The 24,711-nt window shown below is 42.0% G+C and overlaps 1 protein-coding gene and 1 long non-coding RNA gene across 2 annotated transcripts in view; one reads left to right on the top strand and one right to left on the bottom strand.

Annotated features, from left to right (window-relative positions):
• The window catches only part of LOC309541788, a 45,293-nt gene extending 33,710 nt beyond the window's left edge, over positions 1–11,583 (bottom strand). The window contains exon 1 of the long non-coding RNA XR_014223934.1: positions 11,487–11,583. This is a non-coding gene — a long non-coding RNA (uncharacterized lncRNA). The remainder of the gene's footprint in view (positions 1–11,486) is intronic.
• Positions 11,168–24,711, top strand: part of LRRK2 (leucine rich repeat kinase 2) — an 82,015-nt gene continuing 68,471 nt past the window's right edge. Inside the window, 7 exon segments of the mRNA XM_082239387.1 lie at positions 11,168–11,300; positions 11,303–11,485; positions 11,488–11,612; positions 11,615–11,795; positions 11,974–12,059; positions 16,941–17,050; positions 23,703–23,791. Coding sequence (XP_082095513.1) covers positions 11,183–11,300; positions 11,303–11,485; positions 11,488–11,612; positions 11,615–11,795; positions 11,974–12,059; positions 16,941–17,050; positions 23,703–23,791 — 892 coding nt within the window. The 5' untranslated portion in view covers positions 11,168–11,182.

Below are 24,711 nucleotides of genomic sequence, written 5' to 3'. Positions count from 1 at the left end.
AAGGCTACGGAACTGTTGTACTTCACAGTTTGGACTTAGAGATACAGGATGTACTGTATGTTCCAGATGCCACACACAATCTTCTCAGCGTGATGCAGCTGAATGAACGGAACATTGACGTTTCCTTCAAGAACAAGAAATGCACCATCACAAAGAAAGACGATTATGTATTGCATGCTGAAAATGTTGATCGTTTGTTTGTTTTGTATTATGATGATGTTGTGCAGAATGAGACTTGTTGCATTGCAGGTTCTAACAAAAGTTTGCATGCAGGATGTATTCACGATTTTCACCGAAAATTTGGTCATTTGCATTTTGAGGCGGTTTCTAAAATGCCTGCCTTGGTTGAAGGTATGACTATTAAACCCTGCAGGTACCACATGAAGTGCAAGGCATGCGCAGCAAACAAGGTGAAAATGGCTGCGAAAGGTAAGGTGTCTAGTAGGCAAGCTACAGAACCATACCAGATTGTTCATGCTGATTTAGTTGGTCCACTATCGCCCTCTTTGGGTGGCAATAGGTACTTCATGGTTCTCATTGATGCATTTTCCAGGTATATTTATGCGTACAATCTCAAGCAGAAATCAGAGGCTTTTCAAAGATTCAAGGAATTCTGTGCTTGGTTGGAAAATGTGCATGGTAAGAAGATAAAAACTCTTTTCACTGATCGCGGGGGAGAATTCACTTCTCAGCAGTTTGAAGCTTTTCTGACTGAGAAAGGAATTCAACACGATTTGTCCAGTCCTCGCTCGCCATGGCAGAATGGACTTTGCGAAAGGGCAAATCAGACATTGCTTCAAGGGTTAAAAACCTTGCTGCATGATGCCAATCTTCCAGAGAGTTATTGGGCCGAATCTCTCTCGTGTTTTGTTTACAGTTACAATCGCAGGTTATCTTCAGTGATTGGTTGTACCCCCTATGAGAAGATGTTTGGCAAGAAACCGTACATCAAACACATGAAAATTTTTGGTTCTGACATGTGGGTTCACTCACCACAAAGCTCCAAATTAGGCAAGCGTGGATTGCATGGTATCTTTCTAGGATATCAGAAAGGTTCTTACAGAATAATGATGACTGACTCTAAGACAATTAAGCTCACAAGAAGTGTTGAGTACAATGCCAAGTGGGGGGAGAATGTGGGAATTTTCCAATGTTATCCTGATGACAGTGATGAGACTGAGGATAAGCAACAACAACCCACACCCACTGATGAAGGTTCTGATTCTGAGTCTGAAACTGAATCGGATAATTCAGAAGATTTCAAGAGTGCGAAAGCCTCTATGCGACCCTCTGAAAGCTCTGATCAGGAATTGGAAGAACCATTGTTCACAATAGGCCACTTTTCTCCTAAGAAGGAAGAGGAAAGTGTTGAAGACCAAAGGCTAATTCGCAGGTCACAAAGAGCCACAAAAGGCAGACCTCCAAAGAGATTTGCTGATGAATTTGCTAAAACAGCAGTAGCAGCTGTTAAAAGCTCCAAGAAGGTATTTGAACCTTCAAGTTTCCAAGAAATCCAGGATTTGGATTCTAAGGAAGCTGAGCCATGGTTAAACGCCATGAAGGCTGAGCTTGATTCCTTAGAAAAGAACAAAACTTGGGAGCTAGTTCCAGTAGTTCCAGGAATGAAACTGCTTGGAAGCAAATGGGTCTTCAAAGCGAAGACTGATCAAAATGGCAAGATAGTCAGACACAAAGCCAGATTGGTAGCCAGAGGTTTTGCACAGGTACCAGGTGAAGACTATCACGAGACCTACTCACCCACAGTAAGATATGAGAGCATTAGGCTTATGCTCAAGCTAGCTGCAGAGGAGAATCTACACATTAGTCACCACGATGTAAATACAGCATTTTTGTACGGATCTCTAGGTGAATCACTTTATATGCTTCCACCTGATGGCGTACAGGTAAAACAGGGATTTGTTTGTGCTCTGAAGAAGTCTCTTTATGGTCTCAAACAAAGTGCACGGTGTTGGCACACAAAACTCACTGAAGCATTGTTTTCTCTAGGTTTTCAACAAGGGAAAGCTGATCCATGTGTATTTGTCAAAGAGGAGGGGCAAAAGAAGCTGTATTGTTTGTTTTATGTTGATGATATTTTATTCTTTTGGAAAGATGTCACAATGTACAATAACGCCCTAGCTCAACTGAAAGAGCACTTTGACATGAAAGATCTTGGTGAGGTAAACAACTACCTATCTCTGGAAATAGAGAAAGATCAAAGTGGTAACATTCTAGTACACCAGTCACGGAAAACTGCTGATGTGTTAAGCAAACTGAACCTGATGGATGCTAACCCTGTAGACACACCGATGACAACAGGTTATCAGGTAGATGACACTGAAGAAGCATTTTCTGACACTACACTGTACAGAAGTGTGCTAGGCAAGCTAAACTTCATTGCCAGATGTTCAAGACCTGACATTGCTGTTAGCTGTAATTTGCTAAGCAGACAAGTTAACAATCCTACTGTTAAGGATTGAAAAGCTCTGAAACGCATAGCACGCTATTTGAAAGGCACTATGCATTACAGACTGAGATTTAACAATCAGAAGTCTGGTGGTCTTGAGATTTTTGCAGATGCAAGTTTTGGAAGTGACACTACAGACAGGAAAAGTACGTCTGGAGTTTGCTACATGTACAATCAGGGTCTATTTGATTGGTCATGCAAGAAGCAAACAACAATTAGCCAAAGTACTTGTGAAGCTGAATTGAATGCACTGTCATTTTCACTCATGGATTGTGAATGGTTGTTACAATTGTGCAAAGACATGAAAATTCCTGTCAAATGTCCAATCCAGGTTTACCAGGACAACAAAGCATGTTTGGCTTTGCTGAATTCGGAAGGTTGTAAGCAAAGCACGAAGCACTTGCAATTGAAGGTGCAACATGCTAGGGAACATATTCAGAAGGGACTCGTAACGGTGTCCTATATGCCAGGTAATGAAATTCCTGCTGATGTATTGTCCAAGATTGTATCAAGGGATCAACACTGTACCTATGTACAGAAGTTGGGTTTGTACTGATATTGTACGAACACGCTGCCCAGTGATGTTCACAGAAAGGGGGAGGATGTTGGTTTCTGCTCTCTTCACTGTGCAGCGAAGTGCTTGTCACAAGACAATGTTTACATTCCACAGTCAGAGTACTGTTGGGTTTTCCCACGGGAATGGGAAGCTGGATGTGACGTACACTGGTTTCCTGTTTTTCACTTTCTCTCGGTGTTCTTCATTCCGAGGAGAAGGACGGTTGCTTCTCTGCTCCCGCAGAGGCAAGATGCATGTTTGTAATTTCTCAACATTGAACTGAAAATAAAGCAACATTAAGCATGTGGCACGTACTGCTCATCATTCCGTTGTGCACAGGACTCTGCAATTACAACAAGCGCGCCCCAAGCTTCTGCGTGCCGACAAGCAGTCCGCTAGCCTTGGGAGAGCCGCGGGGCTCTCCCAGGGCAAGCGGATCGCTGCGCTACACCAGGAGCTTGGGGCGTGCTGAGCTCAGCACGCCCCAAGCTTCTAGGTGCGTGGAAGCAGTCCGCTGCCGCCCCAAGCCTCGCGCACCCGGCAGGAGGTCCCACCGGGTGCGCGAGGCTTGGGGCGGCAGCGGACTGCTCGCGCGCACCTAGAAGCTTGGGGCGTGCTGAGCTCAGCGTGCCGCAAGCTTCTAGGTGCGCGGAAGCAGTCTGCTGCCGCCCCAAGCCTCGCGCACCCGGCGGGACCTCCTGCCGGGTGCGCGAGGCTTGCAGACACTCCCCTGAAGCAGGGGGAGCCCTCCCGAGGGCTCCCCGTGCTTCGGGCGACAGGCTGCCGCCCCAAGCCTCGCGCACCCGGTGGGACCTCCTGCCGGGCGCGCGAGGCTTGCAGGCATTCGCCCCATAAGACGCACCCCGATTTCCCCTTCATTTTTGGAGGGGTAAAAGTGCATCTTATGGGGCGAAAAATACGGTACTTCCAGGTTAGCGGAGTTTGTAACCTGAGGTGTTTGTAACCCAAGGTACCACTGTAATACATAAAATGAAACCTTCCCCCATAAAATTGTCTTTTATAAGAACCATAGAAGTAAATGGAGCCACACAAGAGTGCATTTACAGACCCTCCAAATGTCCCTACTTTCCAGGGACAGTCCTGGATTTACAGAAGGCATCCTGGTTTCTGATTTGATCCTGGAATGTCCCGCTTTTCCTTAGGATGTCCCAATTTTCATTGGAGAATGCTGGAGTATATGGAGTTATGCAACCTAAGGAAGTTAGATTGGCTTCAACCAGAGCCAGGGCCTTCTCAACACTGGCCCCGGCCTGGTGGAACACTCTGCCTCATGAGACCAGGGCCCTGCAGGATCTGATTTCTTTCCGCAATGCCTGTAAGACAGAGTTATTATGCGTGGCCTTTGGCTTGGAGCCAATTTGATTCCCTCCCTCTCTTTCTTTTTCTTTTCCCTCTCCTCCTGCGATGAGGCATTTTAATGAGGCATTTTAATATTTTAATGTTTCAATATTTTAATGTTGTATTTTAATTTTGTTTTAAGTTGTAATCATTCAACTTGTTTTTATTATTGCTTGTTAGCCACCCTGAGCCCGGCCTTGGCTGGGGAGGGCGGGGAATAAATAAATTATTATTATTATTATTATTATTATTATTATTATTATTATTAACCTCTGAGCCAATGAGATAAGTAACTATTCAACCTTTAGAGGACATCTGAAGGCAGCCATGTACAGTGGTACCTTTGGTTACAAACACCTCGGGGTGCAGACTCTGCTAACCCGGAAGTAGTACCTCGGGTTAAGAACTTTGTCCCAGGATGGGAACAGAAATTGCACGCCAGCAGGAGACCCCATTAGCTAAAGTACCTCAGGTTAAGAACGGTTTCAGGTTTAGAACAGACCTCCAGAACGAATTAAGTTTGTAACCAGAGGTACCACTGTATAGGGAAGTTTGTTTAATGTTTAGTGACGTTTTTATATATGTTGAAAACCACCCAGAGTGACTGAGGCAACCTAGTGAGATGGGCGGGGTATAAATAATGAAATTATTATTGTAATTATGGAATAGGATGTCTCTATTTTCATTGGAGATATGTTGGGGAGTATGCATTTGTATTCTTGCACAGCTTCTATTACTTGCACAGGACAACTTTCCAGACGACTGTGCCTTTACTTGGAAGTAAGTCCTATTGAACTTAGTGGGCACCTGCTTCTGAGTAAGGAGTAGACATGTTTAGGATTGGGCTAAACACACAAACACAAAATGGTGCTTAGGACTGGGGCAAAGTGACAGAATGAGATTTTCTTTTAAACTGGCAAAGTAATAATGTCATTGCAATTTTCTTGTGGCCAAGTATCCCAGCTTAATGTTTAGGACCATTGAGGCAATTATATAACATTAACAAACAGAACTTTCATATTAAGAATTCCCCAATAGATTGGTCTTAAGATCAAAGTCAATAATATACAGACTCTTTGTTAAAAAACAAGCAAACCATTCTATGTAATATCTAGTCTATGGAGGAATATATTACAGAATATTAACAGGCAAGCTCGTTCACATAAGAAAAATACAATAATAAGCCAACAATTTTTCTGTTCCCAAGTATAATCTCTTCCTCTTGATCATCAGATTCCTTGACTCCTGGACCATCTGACCACTTGAACTCTTGTTGTCCGATCCTAGGACTGGACCTGACACTGGCTATAGACTCTGCCTACAGGCAAGTGCACCTCTGACACTCTGTTGGTTGGCTGGTTTCCCACTCCCCTTAGCTTGCTCGTTGTTTCTTCAGCACGAAATTGTGACATATTACACTTTACCCAGCCCGCAATAGCTCCTTCAAATCCCCAGCACTGTTACCAATCCTCATTCCCTACAATTTGCCAAAATGTCCCCACACTTCATCCATAAATTCTCCCTCCTCTACGTAGATTGCCCCAGGCCCAAGATCTCACGGCCACTTGTGGAGGGGAGGATGATGAAGGGCAGAAAGTATTGGATGGATTTGCAGGTAGCTGACTGACCGAACCCAAAGAGCGCTCACTAATGGGTCCTCATCAACTTGGGGGAAATTGATAAGTGGAGTGCCACGGGCTTCCGTCCTGAACCCATTGTTGTTCAATGTCTTTAGAAACGACTTGGATGAAGGCATTGAGGGGATGCTCATCAAATCTGCAGATGACACCAAGATGGGAGGGTTAGCCAATGTCGTTGAAGACAGATGTCTCGACAGACATGCACAAGAATGCACACCTGCACACACACACACACACACACACACACACTGATTCACGTGTGTTTTGAACTTTCCCACAAATAAGGTATTGGGAACTAGTAACCAACTTCAGCATCGTACTGATGATGAAGATGATGATGATATTTATATACCCCACCCTTCATCCAAAAGATCACAGGCTGGTTCACAGCATAAAAATACAAAATGAGAATGCAAAATGATGTTAGGTTTTTTGATGTTGAGCTTCAGAGCGCAAAATATGGTCTGAAGCTCAACATCAAAAAACCTAAGATCATGGCCACTGGTCCCATCACCTCCTGGCAAATAGAAGGGGAAGAAATGGAGGCAGTGAGAGATTTTACTTTCTTGGGCTTTCACTGCAGATGGGGACAGCAGTCACGAAATTAAAAGACGCCTGCTTCTTGGGGAAAAGCAATGACAAACCTAGACAGCATCTTAAAAAGCAGAGACATCACCTTGCCAACAAAGGTCTGTATAGTCAAAGCCATGGTTCCCCCAGTAGTGATGTATGGAAGTGAGAGCTGGACCATAAAAAAGGCTGATCACCGAAGAATTGATGCTTTTGAATTATGGTGCTGGATGAGACTCTTGAGAGTCCCATGGACTGCAAGAAGATCAAACCTATCCATTCTGAAGGAAATCAGCCCTGAGTGCTCACTGGAAGAACAGATCCTGAAGCTAAGGCTTCAGTACTTTGGCCACCTCATGAGAAGAGAAGACTCCCTGGAAAAGACCCTGATGTTGGGAAAGATGGAGGGCACAAGGAAAAGGGGACGACAAGAGGACAAGATGGTTGGACAGTGTTCTTGAAACTACCAGCATGAGTTTGACCAAACTGCAGGAGGCAGTGGAAGACAGGAGTGCCTGGCGTGCTCTGGTTCATGGGGTCACGAAGAGTCGGACACGACTAAACGACTAAACAACAACAAAAGTATGCATAAATGATTTCAGCTTAAAGATTCTGAAATCATAACTTTGTCACATGTACAAGACTTTGTCAGCAGCCTGAATGCCACGTTCTAAACCAGCTGAAACTTCCAAAGGCTTTTCAAAAATCGCCCCATGTATAATTAGTAGGTTCACCAACCCCTGGGAACAGGAGACTAGAGTTATGTGCTGAAATACATTGTAACTGTTAGAAGGCCCAGGAGAAAGGTATACTGCATTTAAATATTATCCTACGATTCTGGATAAGCAGAGAAACTCAGTAACATCTACATAATGTGTTCCTTGTCTTCTTTCCTGAATGCACCCATTGTCCAGCATAACTTGACTTCTCATAATTACATATAATTAAATAAAGTAAAATTAAGTGTGACTGGCAAAATAGAAGACTAGGGTAGTAGCGGGAAAATACATGGCCTCTGTATGTGCAAATGTGAAATTCATTTCAGAATATGTTGTTATTAGAGTGCAGCATAATGCGTACATTTGAATGGTGGCACAGGGGCGTAGGAAAGGGGGCGGGTTGCCCCAGGTGCCATCATGGGGGGTGTGTGTGTGACAGTTTATCAAGGAACAATTACTGCCCTAGTAGGGCGGTTCATAAAAAACGTTTTTTTGAAAATGCCTGCTCCGAAGGTCTTATCTTACTATAGTAGGGATTATATAGCTATATATGAAATTTCATGCATATCAGTTAATATATTGACCCTCCTCCATGAAAATAGCTGTTTACTTATCTGTTTTCCTATGTCGTGAAGGCTGAAATTTCAATTCAGTGGAGCAGGGTTGTGATATGCATGAAATTTCAGATAGAGACTTTGAGAGTATGTTGTCCCTTACTCATGAAAAAGAACAGAAACTAAATCTCAAACACCTTATCCCCTTTTGACATGCCCCTGATAGCCATACATAGATAATTAGCGGCTCTGATTTGCCTTTCCAGGGACGAGCAACAGCCAGTTGTGCTGTTGTCAATGAAAATAACATTTCCCCATAATTTTTGCACTGTATTGCAGGCCCACTGTGCATGGAAACAGGAACCACAATTCCTACAGCCTTTTCAACACAATGGGGACATTGATGAATCACTGTATTTTAATATTCTGCTGGAAGCCGCCCAGAGAGGCTGGGGAAACTCAGTCAGATGGGTGGGGGTATAAATAAATAAATAAATAAATAAATAAATAAATAAATAAAAAAATTATTATTATTAAGACCATTATCTGAAGGAAGGCAGAAGGTAGGTTTTTTTTGGGGGGGAGCAGAACCACATCCCCTCCTATTTGTATTCAACAATTGCTTAAAAAAAAAAGGACAAGGGGAACACAGATTTGCCGAAAATGTGCATACATTTGCTAACATACATACATACATATATGCACATTTAGAAATAAATGCTATAATTTAAATAGTCAAGTACATATCTTGCATTTCTATCTGCTGTCTGGGTTTTGTTTGATTGGCAACTTCAAGACCTCTGCTCTCTTTTTGGTCCTAAGCTGGGACTGGAAAGGCCTTTAAACCGATAACATCTTTAAAAAGAGGGTTGTCCTCTGTACAGTAGTACATCTGGCCACTCTAAAACAGTTGTGTGTACAAATTTTATACTAAAATTTGCAGATGGTAGGGAAGAGGAGGTGATGTCATTCTGTACATGGGTGGGGAATAGCTGAACAAGCTATGGGTTTACAAGGATTGCTATGAGTCACATTTTACTGTGTCATGAGCCCTCTGATATATTTACCAGAAAACTCCTGGTATCTGCTACTGCTGAATGTTTAATGTGAAGTATTTGTTCTACTGATATGCCGACATTAGAGCAAGCATAAAAAAGAAATTATGAGATGGGTAGACACTGTGCACTGAAGACTGAACTCAGTCCCTTTTCTGGGGTAGTTCTTGTATAACGACATCAGAAAATGAAAAAGAGTAATGCAAGCAACTCTCTCTCTCGTGGAATGATATGTAATCTGATATCAAAGTGCAAAATAAATATTTATCCATCTAACACTCAGGATAGATGTATGTCAGACCTTCTAAATGTCCCTATTTTTCAGGGACAGTTCTGGATTTACAGAAGCCGCCCCAGTTTCTGATTTGATCCTGGAGCGTCCCGCTTCTCCTTAGGACGTCCCTATTTTCACGGGAGAAATGTTGGAGGGTATATGGAGTCCTGTATATGGGTTTGTTTTTTTAATGTTTTATTATGTTTTTATATATGTTGGAAGATGCATGGGGTATAAATAGTAAAATGATTATTATGGAAATCCCTATTTTCACTGGAGAAATGTTGGAAGATATGGTAGGGCCTTCTGGCAGTTCCCTGTGCGAGAAGCAAAGTTACAGGGAACTAGGGAGAGGGCCTTCTCGGTGGTGGCACCCGCCCCGTGGAACGCCCTCCCATCAGATGTCAAGGAAATAAACAGCTATCTGATTTTTAGAAGACATCTGAAGGCAACAATGTTTAGGGGAGTTTTTAATGTCTAATGTTTTACGATTTTTTAGGTGCTGTATGCCACCCAGAGTGGCTTGGGAAAGCCAGCCAGATGGCTGGGGTATAAATAATAAGAGGCACTTGCTGACAATTTGGCACAAAATGGAAAGAAATCCCAGCAAAGGAAGACTGGATATAAAAACTTATGGAATATACAGAAATGGCGAAACTTACTGGAAAAATCAAAAATCAAGATAACCAACTTTTTATAAAAGAATGGAAATGGTTTATTGAATATTCACAGATAAATTGCAAACTGATAAAAACATTGGCAGGACTATTGTAACAACCTGTAGTTTCATTAAGAGCGTATATGTAAAGCAGATAAATAAACGAGCAAATTGAAGGAATTTGGATATGAAGAAGGTATTTAAAAATAAATTTAAGGAACTGCAGAAAGAGGGGGAAGGAAGTCAAGCTTTGAAATGTTAGAATGATTGTAAAATGAATGAAATGTATAAATCTGAAAAGTATATATATATAGATAGATAGATAGAGAGAGACAATTTGGCGCAAAAGACAACAACCTTTTGAAGGAAAGGAAATTAAAAATAATAGTAATAATAATATACAAAGAAGAATGAAGGCAGGGATACCGGCTATGACCGGGGATATTTTCCCCTCAGCTTGCTTTTGTCAACTCATTACCACACTAACGATAACTTATGTTGGAAATGTAAAGAGAAAGAAGGCACTTTTTTCATGTGTGGTGGACGTGTCCCAAGGTGAAAGACTTCTGGGAAAAGATTTATAATGAATTTTTTTAAAAAGTTGAAAAATACATTTATTAAGAAACCAGAAGCCTTTCTACTTGGAATAACAGGACCGGAATTGCCCAAGAAGGCTGTTAGACTGTTTTTGTATGCCACTACAGCAGCAAGACTTTTATTAGCCAAAAATTGGAAATACCGACATTAGAGGAATGGCAGATGAAGATGGACTTTTTGGAGCTGGCTGACCTGACTGGAAGAAGCCGCGATCAGAAAGAGGAGGAAACAAGAAGACTGGAAGAAATTTAAAGAATATTTAGCGAGATTCTGTAATATAATTAGGAAATCCCTAGAAGTAACAGATTAGGCTAAGGGATAGAAAAAGATGAATAATAAAGATTATCATGGATGACAATTGGAAGTCAGCTTAAGAAGTTTGCAATGAAAGAAGAAAGTGATGTTATAAATATGAAATTGGGAACTGCTAAATATGTAATAGGATGAAATCCAGATTGGAGGGTGTCGGCGAAGTCTTTTAGCAATATAAATACACCAGGGAATAAGAAAAAAATCTTCTTTTATTTTGTGTGTTTTTATTAAGTTTTTATGTCGTGTCAAATGTAACGTTTTTCTTTTGTGTTTTTGTCTGTGTTATAAGAGAAAACTAATATTATTATTATTATTTGGGGGGGGGGACAAAACTCTGAGGCGGTTGGGCGCCTCGAAACCGCCTTTTCCTCCCGCCTTCCCACAACCACGAACGCGCCACCGCCGCCTTCTCGAGACCGCCATGAGGTCGCCATTCCTGCCCTCAGGAGAGCCGCCATTTTTTGGCGCGGGCGAGGGGCCCTTCGCCGCCCCCATCCCCTCACCCGGGGTTGCCCAGCCATCTTCCCTCCGCAAAAATCCCGCTCCCTCGCTTTCGTTTTCGGCGCCTGCGGCTCCTCCCGCTTCCCTCCCCTTTGCGAGGCTCGGGAAAGCCCAGCCGCCGGGCGGGCCGAGCTGATTTCCCGCCTCTTTTCCCCTCCCCGCCTCGAGGCCGGCGGGGCGAACGCCCGCGACGAAAGCGCCATCTACGGGCATGGGGCGCGCACTGCCGCCGCCACCCCTCCTCCTCCGCCTCCTCCGTCGCGGCCGAGCGGGCAGGAGGGAGCCTGCCGTGGGGCTGCGGGGTTCGTGAGGGGGGATCCCTCCGAGCTGCTCTCGCTGAGGGAAAGTTTGAGACATGAGCAGCGGGCGGAGGGGGAGCGGCAGGAGCTGCCGGGGCGGCGAGGAGGAGGAGGAGAGGGAAGCGGCTCTCCAGAAGCTCATCGTCCGCCTGAAGAATGTCCAGGAAGGGAAGCAGATCGAGACCCTCGTCCAGATCCTGAGGGATCTCCTCGCCTTCGCCTCGTCGCCCAGCGGTAAACTCCGGAGAGCAGCCTTCGCGTTTCGGGGTTTTGTTCTTGCTTGGCTTTCCGAGCTGTTGAGTAACGTGGCAATAACTTTTTTCCCCTCTCTCTCTCTCCCCCCCCCCCGGCATTTTCCTATTTCGCTTTTCTTTCTTATTTTTATTTTCTCTCCCTCTTCGGTCTCGCTCAGGTCCCCCCTTGCTCGTCGGCAAGAGCGTCCACGTGCCTCTGTTGTTGGTGCTGGCCTCGTACATGAGGGTGGCGAGCGTGCAGCAGGTAAATGAAGAACAGCACGTGTAAAAGAAGGACGGAAAATGCTTGCATGGGTGAAAAAATGTGTGCGTTTTTTAAAAAAACCCGCTGGCAGCACTGAGATGAGAAATTCAACGGTGTAGATCAGTTTTGAGGGATGCAACACTGAATGGTTTCACGTACGGTGTTGCCTCGCAAGACGAAATTAATTCGTTCCGCAAGTTTTTTCTTCTTGCGAGTTTTTCGTCTTGCGAAGCACGGTTTCCCATAGGAATGCATTGAAAATCAATCAATGCGTTCCTATGGAGACCGTCCGGGGACAGAGGGGAAGCGCCCCAATGTCTCCTCTTTTGAAACAAGGGGCGGAGGGGAGAAGATCGCTTCTCCCTCTTGCCGCCCCTTGGTTCAAAAGGGGTCCGGGGAGAGAGGGGAAGGCGCTGCGCCTTCCCCTCTGCCCCCGGAGCTTGCGGGGCTGGCAACAGGGAGAAGCGTTCTTCTCCCCGCCACCCCTTGCTTCAAAAGAGGTCCGGGGACAGCGGGGAAGACGCGCTGCGCTTCCCGCTATCCCCGGAGCTTGCGGGGCAAGCTTCGTTTTGCGAAGCAAGCCCATAGGCAAATTCGTCTTGCGAAGCAACTCGAAAACGAAAAAACCTTTCGTTTTGTGAGTTTTTCATCTTGCGAGGCGTTCGTCTTGCGGGGCACCACTGTATATAAAATGGGCAGGGATTTGTGATATGTAAAATGAGAAAGAGAAGAAGGGAAGCCGTTGGTTTAAGGTGGTTTAAAAAAATACAGTGGTACCTCGGGTTACATACGTTTCAGGTTACACACTCCGTTAACCCAGAAACATTGCTTCAGGTTAAGAACTTTGCTTCAGGATAAGAACAGAAATCGGGCTCCAGCAGCAGCAGGAGGCCCCATTAGCTAAAGTGGTGCTTCAGGTTAAGAACAGTTTCAGGCTAAGAACAGACCTCCGGAACGAATTCAGTACTTAACCCGAGGTACCACTGTATTCTAAAATGTAAAATAGAAAAACTTAATAAAAATCCTACAAAATAAAAAATAAAGAACTGTTGGGTCGCAGAATTGAGCACTTGGAAGGGAACCCCCCGGGTCATCTAGTCCAAGGCAGGAAGAAGCAGGTGGCCCAAATGGCAATCAGACCCCTTGGCTTTATCAGCGACATGCTCTAACCCACTGAGCTATCGGCTCCTCTTTTTTTATACTTCTCCCACCCCTGCTCCCAGCCCAGCGCATAGAGAATTGTGGAGTCGGAACCACAAGGGTCGTCTAGTCCAACCCCCTGAGATGCAGGAATGTTTTGCTCGAACCCAGAACCCTGAGATTAAGAGAGTCGTGATCTACTCACTGAGCAATCCCAGCAGATGAAGAACAATTCGACTTTGTTTTCTCCAACCTCACTTTATTGCAGGGTGATATCTACTGCAAAGTTTAATATGATATCAGGATATAGAAAGGGATGCCAAAATGGAAATCCTAGGTCCGAAGATGCTCTTTGTGGTGATTGGGGATGTCTCAACTCAATTTGTACCCATTTCTAAAGCAAATTTGGGTTCAGTTCATATCTCTCTGAAAGGCGCATGTGTGAGTTACTTGAAAATGGGGAAGCAAGAAAAAACGTGCCATCCTGAAGACAAACTATTAGGCTCATGACATAAGCATTCATCCTTAAGGGGCCCTAAGACTTGATGTTTCAGCTGCTAGTGCATGAGACTATTATGTCTACCCTTTGAAAATGAGAGTACTGCAAAAATAAGTGACTTGAATGTTCAAGTTCAGCCATCATTCCAGTTCCGTAAATCCAATTGACCTTGTCTTGAAGCTCTTCCCCTGGGGCATTTCTACCTTTTGTAAACCACCCTTTGATCCTTGAATGAAGGGCAATATAGAAATTTAATAAATAAAAATAATACATTTTAACAATTTGATGACTGGCAATGGTGTAACCCATGAAATTCTTGACATTATTTTCATGTCGGGAAAAATGTTAACTGTAAAATATGTGCTGCAGGTATAGACTTCAGCATGCTGTCTCATTTTGGTTAAGTTTAAAAGCAGCGCAAGTTGAAAGGAAATGAACCCATCTATTATTGGTATATGTCTTAAGATTCACCCTGGATGTTCTAACAGGCTAGCTCACTTTAAAACAACAATGTGCAAAGTATTATTTGAAGGAGTTATTCAACTTTGCTTGACTTGCATGTATAATTTTATTTGAGATATGTAATTATAAGTATTTTCAAACAGCGTTCTTAGAAAACATGAATACAAAATAGTTAGAGACTAAATGTCAAGAAATTTACATATCTGTTCCATCCGGCTGATATAAATGGTTTCTGCTTTAAGTGCACGACATATTGTATAATGAGCAGAGAATATCACACCTCAAGCAGTAATTTTAAATAAAGGAAACTGTTGGAATGCGAACCATACATTTTAAAAAGGAAATTATGTGGGTGTGTTTAGTTATCATAATATTATGAGTGTTTTTCAGGCAGAAATGAACAAGAAGGCAGCTGGCAGCCTCTATGTCCTATCAAGTCTGGTTCTGCTTTTGGGGGAGGATACCTGTGAAGATCTCTCCATGATTAAGTTATCATACAGTCAAATTAAATAAGAAGTGATTCCCCCCCCCCTTCTGTTCAGGGTTTGATATGGATGCTTTGGACAAAGTTGATGCACTGCTGTGGCCTTTTTTCATCAGGGCAAATCAACATGCTAGTTTATTATTGGCTTCATGACTGCAATACAAGCAGTGGCTTGTGCCGTAAAGCCAAATGTGCATCCTACACAATGCATTTCTGGAAATAAGCGATTTGCTTTGGTTTTATAAAATCTACCAAATCAAGTGGTTAAAGCTTTTCCTTCAAAGTGTGAGGGGAGGAGTTTTAAAGAATGTGGACGAGGAAATATTTGATCTTTGCACTCTTGGGGGGGGGGAGTAGAATACAATGGACGCTTGGGTTGCAAACGTGATCCATACGGGATGCACTTTCGCAACCCGGAGCATTGGCAATCTGCCTGAAATGGTAGATTCCATGATAATTCCTCCCATTTTGATTCTGCTGATTATTTGAAGTGGCTTTTAGTTATGTTGTCACTTGAGGAACAGGGCTGCCCTGAGGGCCCTTAAAATGAGCGCAAGCCATTTCTGGCAGCTCTTGTCTTTTCATGCTACTCTCCAAAAGCACTTGAAGCAACACTCCTAAGAGTGACTTTCCTCCTACTTACTAGTAGTTCCATGTTCCATGTTCGAAGCTTGGACTGTTGCTGGGTAGCAAAGCACCTGATGCTGCCGTCACTGCAAAGGATTGGATCAGGAGAGAAATAACAAGAAAAACTTGGGCCAATCTCATCCTATTTTGTGCCTTGTTAACGTGTATGCTGCGTCCTATTAATTTGTTGGACTAGATGACCCTTGGGATCCCTTCCGACTCTACAATTCTATGATTCTAGGAAGTGAAAACCAATTTCAGATCCTCATGACAGTGTGTTTTATCTCTTGAAATTGACAGAAGGAGCAGTAGCATATTTTTTGCTCCATAAGACACACTTTTTTCCTCCTAAAAAGTAAGGGGAAATGTGTGTGCGTCTTATGGAGCGAATGGCGCTGCGCAGAGAGGGAGAGCTGCGCAGCGCCCCTTCAGTGAAGCGGGAGGAGAAATGGAAGGGGCTCCGTTCTTTCGCTTTGCTGGAGAGACGCTGCGCCGAGGAGAGATTTTTTTTCTTGTTTTCCTCTAAAAACTAGGTGCGTCTTCTAGAGCGAAAAATATGGTCATGTCCTTAGGTGATTTGCCTTTACTATCTTATTGCCTTTAGGGTAAACTTGAAGTTTATATTTCAGACCTCAGTTTCTGAATTTGACTAAATAAGTAACACAGTTAAAATGCAAATATGTACTTGTGTTGTGAATTGGTCACATGGCATGCATAAATTGGCAGGACGCCTCTGGAATCCTTTCAGATTACCACTTCGATGTTTATTCTGCAGAGATCTGACCTTTTAAGTGTGTATTATTCACAGCTGAAAGTATATTCCATGTAGTTTACTATTTAAATGGATATTCTTTGAACTGGAGTGATGTGGGCATTGCTTCCACATTGTCTGGACATGCAGTGCATTGATAACACATTAATACACAATGCCTATCTCACTATGTATGATGCATACATTATCAGTGAATTACCAAGCTGAAGTCTCTCTTATGGAAGCTTGAGTAGTGTTGGGAAATCCCTAAGCATGTGAATGAGGCTCCAAAGGTGTCTTGTGACAATAGCAGTAGCTGTCAACTTTTTTTGGACTGGCAGTTGGAATCAAATGCAGAATGAAAATACCCAAATTGTGCCATAGGAGGAAGTGTTTTTGTGTATGTGTCTTTAAATAGCAATTGTGCATGTATATATATGTGTGTGTGAGAGAGATATATAATATTTTTGAAGCAAAAAATCAATTAAAAATCCCCTCAAACCACTACAAGTTAAAAACTTGTAAACTAGTACAGTGGTACCTCGGGTTACATACGCATCAGGTTACAGACTCCGCTAACCCAGAAATAGTACCTCAGGTTAAGAACTTTGCTTCAGGATGAGAACAGAAATCATGCTCCGGTGGCGCGGCAGCAGCAGGAGGCCCCATTAGCTAAAGTGGTGCTTCAGGTTAAGAACAGTTTCAGGTTAAGAACAGACCTACAGAACGCTTTAAGTACTTAACCCGTGGTACCACTGTATCTCAGTCTGAATAGTGTAATAGCATGTTTTGAAAGTTGGACTAAATCTGCCATTGTAACAGTCCATCCTAAGAACTCTGTAGTTGTAAAGTCTTGTGATGGCGCAAAAAAGAGCTTGATGAGTGCTTTGAAAACTAGTTGTGTTTTTTGCTTTTAAGGTGGGATGGTCGCTTCTTTGCAAACTTATCGAAGTTTGCCCAGACACGCTTCATAACTTAGCAGCTCCTCAAGGTGTTGGGAAGGATTGGGAAGTGCTTGGTGTTCACCAGTAAGTACATTAATGTTTTAAAAATAGTGTAATGTGTACAATTCAGTGTTTCCACGAAATGGAAATACATAGAAATTACTGTTATTACTGGAGAAATGTGATACTCTTCTCTAAACCTTTGTTAACTATTTCAATTTCTGGGCAAAATCAAGCAAGCCTTACTTTTATCACTGTTTTGGGGCAAGAGTTGTGGGGGTTGGGGTCTTTTTTACCTAATAATTTCCCATTTGAGATTGTGGGGCTGTTCGCTAGGTTTGGAAAGAAGCAAAATATGGAAAGAAATTCCTAGAGTGGTGTGCCATTTTAGCTTTCTAATGTATAAATGTATTGTTGTGTTTGGTTTGGTTTGGTTTGGTTTGGTTTTATTCTTTTGTGGCAGGGTGACTTTAGTGTAAATGTTTATGTTATGTTTAAAAGCTGTTTATCACCTTGTGCATTTGTATTGTTTTAAAATATGTGTTTTGACAGAGTTCCCTGCAAGAATATTGATAACTTACACTAAAAACAAGTGAATAATAAATTCTCACTAACAGTTGGCAGAAGACTTGCTTCTTCTCCTTTGGCTTAATAACCAAATGTATGAATCGTTCTCAGAAGAAAAGAAAGAACAGTTGTAAATATAATAAGTTGGTGTTTAATTTTGCATGTTGTTACTGTGGACCAGAATATAATATCTGATGTCAGGAATACCTGATTGTCTCAGCCTCACTATGTGAAAAACACAGGTTTAGACATCTCTGTTTCTTAATTTTCCACTGCCACCAATTCTCTCAGAATGTTTACAAAACCTGCTGGTAGCTAGTGTATTAAGCTTAGGTGTGAAGTGGATGCCAGCACTAGACAAAGGACGATATTTTAACTAAGATTGTTTTATTGAGTGGAAACTATGTACATAAGGAAGCAGCATTACAGTATTTACATTAAGGTCTTAAAAGTGCTTGACAAGAATTTCTATGGCCTCAAGACAATGTTGCTGACCCCAGCCTTTTGCTGGCTTTTACCTCAGGCCAAATTCCATTATCTTCCACCCTAGCCAATTACTCCCACAACCCAGTCTAGCCGCTGGAGACAATCTGCCTCCTAAATTTCCTTCTCTGCTTTTACAGTGGTACCTCTAGTTGCGGACATAATCCGTTTTGGGGTGCCATTCGCACCCCGAAAAGTCCACAACTAGAGTACCTCTTCTGCGCATGTGCGCAGCGCGATTGAGTGCTTCTGTGCATGCACGTAGTGTCAGATCGCTTATGCGCATGTGCATGCCGTGTTTGTAAGCTGAAAGTCCATAATGAGCAGAACGCAACTTGAGGTACCACTGTACTGGCTGCTTGGACAGGATAGGCCACTTGTGTAATCTCAGGAGAACTTTTCAGCCCAACTCAATTACCAGGTCTTTTTCAATCTTGACCACACAAGTATTAACAACACACAAAGTATTAATATCCAGGCCTTAGCTATTCTCCTCAACTTTTCTCTCTGGTCTTTTGCTCACTCCTTCCTTTTTTATTATGAATTTATTTATGATGTTCAATTTTATACATTTCAATAATTTTATAATCATTTTAACATTTCAAAACTTGACTACCCCCTCTTTCTGCAGTTCCTTAAATTTATTTTTAATATTTTCAGTACATCCAAATTAACTTAATTTACTCATTTGTTCATCTACTTTAAATATATACTTTTATAAAACTGCAGGTTATTACAATAATCCTGCCAATGTTCTTATCTGTTTACAATTTATTTGTAGATATTCAATAAACCATTTCCATTCTTTTATAAAAAGTTGGTTATCTTGATTTCTTATTCTTCTGGTAAGTTTCGCCAAATCTCCGTATTCCATAATTTTTTGTATTTATTCTTCCTTTGCTGGGACTTCTTCTTTCCATATCTGGGCAAGTAATATTATTGCCGCTGTAGCAGCGTACATAAATAAATTTCTATACAGTTTGGGCAGTTCTGTCCCTATAATCCCAAAAGGGAATTGCTCACTCCTTCCTCATCAACTCCTTTATCTTCCACCTCTTCAACTGCTTTTCCTTAACTGACAGTTGACTTCCCTATGACATATAACTCCCACCTGACTGGACCTTCAGCCAATCAGATTCTGCTCTTAACCACACCAGCCAGACTAAGAAGGTAAAGGACCCCTGCATGGTTAAGTCCAGTCAAAGGTGACTGTGGCCTTCTTCAGGCCCGAGGGAGCCTAAATTAACCTGATTCAGGACCCACTTAATAAAATCTGAGATTGGCTCCCTCTCTCCTCTGTTAGAACCAGTCACCAAAAACTGCTGCTACACAGGGCTGTGGCATCGTAACACAAGGGGTCCTGCCCAGATAGAACCACTGTTCAGATTATATTCCCCTCCAGTTTACATCATTTTCCTTCCAACAAGCCATTGTACTGCTTATAGGATCTGTGCATAAGCTTCAAAGAAGCAAATGGGTGGGGTATAAATATTATTATTATTAAGTTTCTTGAAGAGGAAATTGATTACAAATCCGTGAGGCTGGGTAGAGCTAATTTGGGCAACAACTTCTATAGCACAGAAGGGGCCTGGGTGGAAGGTTTGGAGAAGATAGGCTTTTTCTCATTACATTCTTAGTTTTACCTAAGTGTCTCTAGCTTTTAATGAGTTTTTAGGGTGGTAATAAGTCCATCTCTCTTTCTTAGGAGCTGAGTAAAAAACCATGGAAATGTGATATTAATGCTTATTTTGTCTTTTGTCTATATTTGTATATTAGTATCAAGCGGATGACCTGGATATGCTAAAGGAAATCTTAAAAATGTACACGCAACAGCAGTGCTGTAAGATGATTAAAACTTTCAGAAAAATGTCTGTCCCTTTTTAGAGAACAGAAACTTCTGTAACTGATGAATTTTTCATGAAAGCTTTTGCCATAATGAATGTGTTAGTCTTTAAGATGCCCCAGGACTCTTGGATGTTTCTGTGGTAGAACTAGGCTAAATCTGCCCAGGCAGCCTACCTTGTCCCTTGGGTCTGATGACTAATGTTGTGGTAAATAGTAACCATTTTCAAGGAGGAAAAAAAGTAAAGTCTCCTAGTTACTTTTTGAATATTTCAACATCTGTTTTGTCACAGAGCTTTCAGGAAGTAGGGGAGATGAAAACATTTCACTTCTGTCTTTAAACAGCTTTTGAGGTTGTGAATACTGGGAGAGAGGTTTCCGCAATATGTTTTACTGTTGATCTGAGTGGTGAACTAATAATTTTCTGCGTGTTTTTTTACCCCACCTTCATATTGGTAGCTGCTTCTTACTATATTAGTTCATAGTTTTACACAGCTCATATTTCCTACTCCTCTTCTGGGCTCAAGCCCTTTCATTGGCAGGAGGACACTTTTGGATCCAGCCAAAAATGTTTTGTAAGGTCACATAAATGTATACTTCTCCAGAAATCGAGAAAAAAATCCATCATTTGATAGACCTGCCAAATTGTAGCAGGTTAGCTCCTGTCCCCTCCTGTTTCCAGCAAATGGTATTCAATCGCATACTAGCTCCGGCCATGGAGGCAAAGCGTAACCATTGCGGCTGGTAGCCACTGATAGACTTATCTTCCACAAATTTCCCCAATCCTTCTTAAAAATAATCAAACACTACTACTTTTGGGAGTGAAATCCACAGTTTAACTCTGAATCTTCCAACACTCAGGTTCACTGGATAGCCCTGAGTTCAAGTGTTAATGAGAGGGAGAAAAACTTTTCTCAATCCATTTTCTCCACACCATGCATCATTTCATACAACTCTTTCTCCCCTTACTCACCTTTTCTCTAAAATAAAAAGCCGCAGATTTTGTAACCTTTCCTTATAAGGGAGTTGCTCCATTCTCTTGATCATTTTGGTTTCCTTTTCCCAAACCTTTTCCAGCTCTACAATACCCTTTCTGAGGTGGGGTGATGAAAACCGTGCACAGTATTCAAAATATTTGTATAATGGCTTTATGATACTGATGTTTTTATTTTCAGTTCCTTTCCTAATGATTCCTACCATGACACTTGCATTCTTTGCAGCTCCCATGCACTGGCTCAACACCTTCATGGAGCTATATCTGACACTATACACTACAGTTCCAAGGTTTCACTAGTTTAGACCCCATGAGTGTTTGTGTGAAATCACAGTTTTTTTGTCCCAGTGTGCCAACACATTGAATTGCATTTGCCATTGAAGCGCATTGTCCATAAACCCTGTTTGGAGATATCCTTTTGGAACTCTTCACAATCTCTCTTCATTTTAACCACCCTGCATGATTTCGTATCATTGGCAAACTTGCCTATCTCAGTGGTCACCATTGACTCTAAATAATATACAGTTCTAAGCTGCATATGTGGCAGTACTTGAACACAGCATGTGCAACTGGGAAGATAAAAAATTCTGAAGATCTGTTGATCTTAAGGAATAACAATACAGTATATAATATAAAAGCAGATGTGCCACATTAAGAAAATGTGGAACCCACCTGACACATTAAGGGAAGAATAAGATTGACAGCAAAGCCAGCTGTTCTCTGTGTGTTCGTGTTTATACACACATGTATAAACTGACACCAGGTAATTGCCTTGCTGCCTGCTAAAAATATTTTTGTTCGGTTCTATTTGATCAAAAAAATGACCACTGAGCATATGCAGAGTAACTTTCATCACTAAGAATAGGTTGCTGTTGTCATACTCTTAAAATTAATTATCCCCAGGGCAGACAGCAAGGATGTCACATAGATCTGAGCCGTCTTTCTTGTTAGAGATTAAGCACTGCTTGCCCTCCCTGGATTATATTCTGAGAGCAATCCATTTTTTCTCTTATGAAGCTGACAGTGCTCCTACTTTCACTACTACCAAATGACATGAAAGAATTTCATATCTGACTATATCTTCTTAATTTTTTATTGCTGTACACAGTTGAATGTGGGATGAGTTGAAGGTATACAGCACTGCTACCTAAGACGTTGTATTCCATAGCCTGTGGAGCCATTCTAAAAGTTTGGAGGAAATTTGCCCTATCCCTTCATTTCTGCATATCTTTGAAGCTTATTTACATGCACTGAATGCAAAGCTAATAATTAGACCCTTCGGGGAAATATCACCCTGGTATGTGACAAGGTTTTAAGCTGATTTGAATCTTTCCTTGGAGTCTGTCAGTGCAGAGTTTAATGATACAAGGCGGTTGCACAGGAGACAGTTGTGCCTTGGAGTACCCTCTGCAGCATAATAAATATTGACAATGCACCATGGAAGCTTAACAAGTATCATGCTTAATTAGTGTGTTAAGCTGAATCTTCCTTTCTAACTGTCTCAAACTTCTTCAACAACCGCTAAATCACTCTTCCTATAGTTAGTGCAAAAAGCTGAGGCTGCTCTGTCTTATTGGCAGAAGTTCAACAGTGATTTCAAGTCATTGCAGGACCATGTATGTATTATGTAGAAGCTTTCAGCTGCATTGCATTTCACCAGTGTACCATAAATATCTTACGAATACTTTGCTATATGATCACCTCCATGCATTTGTATGTAAAGGGGCAGTGGTCAAGGTCATTTGGTCGTTGTTTGCCTATGAGCCTTGCTATATCCTCAGCAACAATGCCAGTCCCTTCAGCCAGAACTCATTTTGGTTCAAGTGTATGCACGGAATGGGGAGAATGCATAGCATCTTCCTCTGATAATCCAGGAGATCCTTATTTATTTTATTTTACTTGTATCCCATTCACATCCCCACCACCACCAAGGACCTTAGGGCAGTTCTATCCCCTTTTCATTCTTGGAACGCTTTGAGGTAGGTTAGGCTGATTTGATAGTGACTGGCCTAGGGCTTTTGAAATTCATGGCTGAGTATTTGAACTTTAGTCTCCTCAATCTAACACTCTAACCCAGGGCAGTCCAACACACAGTCCTCAAGCCCTTTTTAAGCAGCTCTTGGCAACATTTCATGCCCCTTACCCTCCTGTGAAGTGCTGGACTTTGGCAAGGAGGTGTGAGGGCTCTGACAGGGTCCTCCAGCCTGTTTCCCCAAGCCTAGTTCGTGCTTTCTCAGCTTTAGGAAGGAGAGGTTGGAGAGTTCAAGGACCTGTCAGAGCCTCACGCCGCCTTCTCAAAGCCTGACTCCTCACTTATCCAGCTTTGGAAAGGCAGCATGAGGGTGTGTGTGTGTCAAATTTTGACTGTGCTCCCCCCACCTCTCCACAGTAAGGCAGTGTGCGGCCTGTGGGTTATGTGTCGAAGTACTTTTGGATCCCATTTGGTCTGGAATGTTGGGCTGCCCTGCTCTAATCAATTTGGCTCCCTTTGGGTGATGTGAGAGGGTCCCTAGAGGTCTGAATGCTCAGTATACAGGCAGATATTTGATGACAGCCACCTGATATAGATAGTGAGATTTGTGTTCAGAGGTGCATGGATATACATCTGGATATTCATCCACGTTGTGATATTAATTCAGATTCCATTAGCTAGTTGTGTCTTTTGAAGCATATGTCCATCTCAATTGGTAGTTATTCATTGTTGCACTCAACTAGAGCAACTAGAAGCATCTATGTATGTCATGTTGTGATTTTTATTAACTCTGATGTGGAAGGAAAGTACTAGCTTTCTTGAAACCTAATTTGAGTGTTTTCTGGTATCAAGTTCATTTTTTTCTGTTTCCACTTCAGGCACATTCTTAAGATGCTTAAAAACCACAATGTGAACATACACCTTTCAACAGTTGGCCTCAAAGCATTAAATATGCTTCTCTCTTCAGGTACTGCCTTTTTCAAATGTTACAATTACTTAGGGTTAGAATACTGTACAGAATGCTGCCAGTCTTGCATTTACCTTAACCTTTTACCTTTACCTTACCTTTAACTATTGGTGCTGGTGGCTGTTTAATCTATATTGCATTAGTTAATGCATAAATACCTCCTATCCCAGGAGAAAAAAAGTGTGTATGTGTGCCATCAGTATCCTATTCCTGGATTGAGCAGGCAGCTGTTCTAGTGTGGCAGAAGCTGTTCAAACATAGAACCAGAAGCATAATTGAAAATGGCACAAAACTCTTCCACCATTCTCCAACAATTATCTGTGGAAGCAGGGAGGTAAGCAGCCACCCACTTTATGCTCTTAAGAGGGTGGGAGAGATTGATTGTTAAATCACATTTCGGCATGAGACCAAGGTGTCACCCTTCCTAGTAAAAGGATTTAAATTATTTTACATCATGAGAATTCTGGTCCTAGGGACTTCAAAGCAAGCATGTTACCTGTTGCTTTGCTGAGGGACACAAGCTTTACTTGTATTTTTTGCACAGCGGTAACACAATTATGTTTATTGCTTGAATCCTGCATTGCCTATTATCAAATTATATGGATGCAGAAAATGTGTAAAACGGCTGCTAACACTTTTACTTTTGAGGACAGTAGGATTAAGGATTAATGCTGTTCTAGTACAATATTTATTTGGTAGTAAGTAGGCATGGGGAAGAAATTCAATTCAGTTTGCGTGTAATGGTGAATTTATGTAATCCATATACAGTGCTGTAAAATAATTCACACTTCTCATAATTTTCCAATGCCAAGCATTATGCACAAAAGTGTGTATACCAGGTTAAAGTGTGTGTGTAATTGCATATGTTAGTGAAAATTACATACAAAATGCATTACAGTATGGGAAATTGCTTTACAAAA

This window comes from Podarcis vaucheri, assembly GCF_965113315.1.
Source record: "Podarcis vaucheri genome assembly, chromosome: 10".
Lineage (NCBI taxonomy): Eukaryota > Metazoa > Chordata > Lepidosauria > Squamata > Lacertidae > Podarcis > Podarcis vaucheri.
The sequence above is the reverse complement of the archived record's forward strand: the minus strand, read 5'-3'. Positions and strand labels throughout refer to the sequence as shown.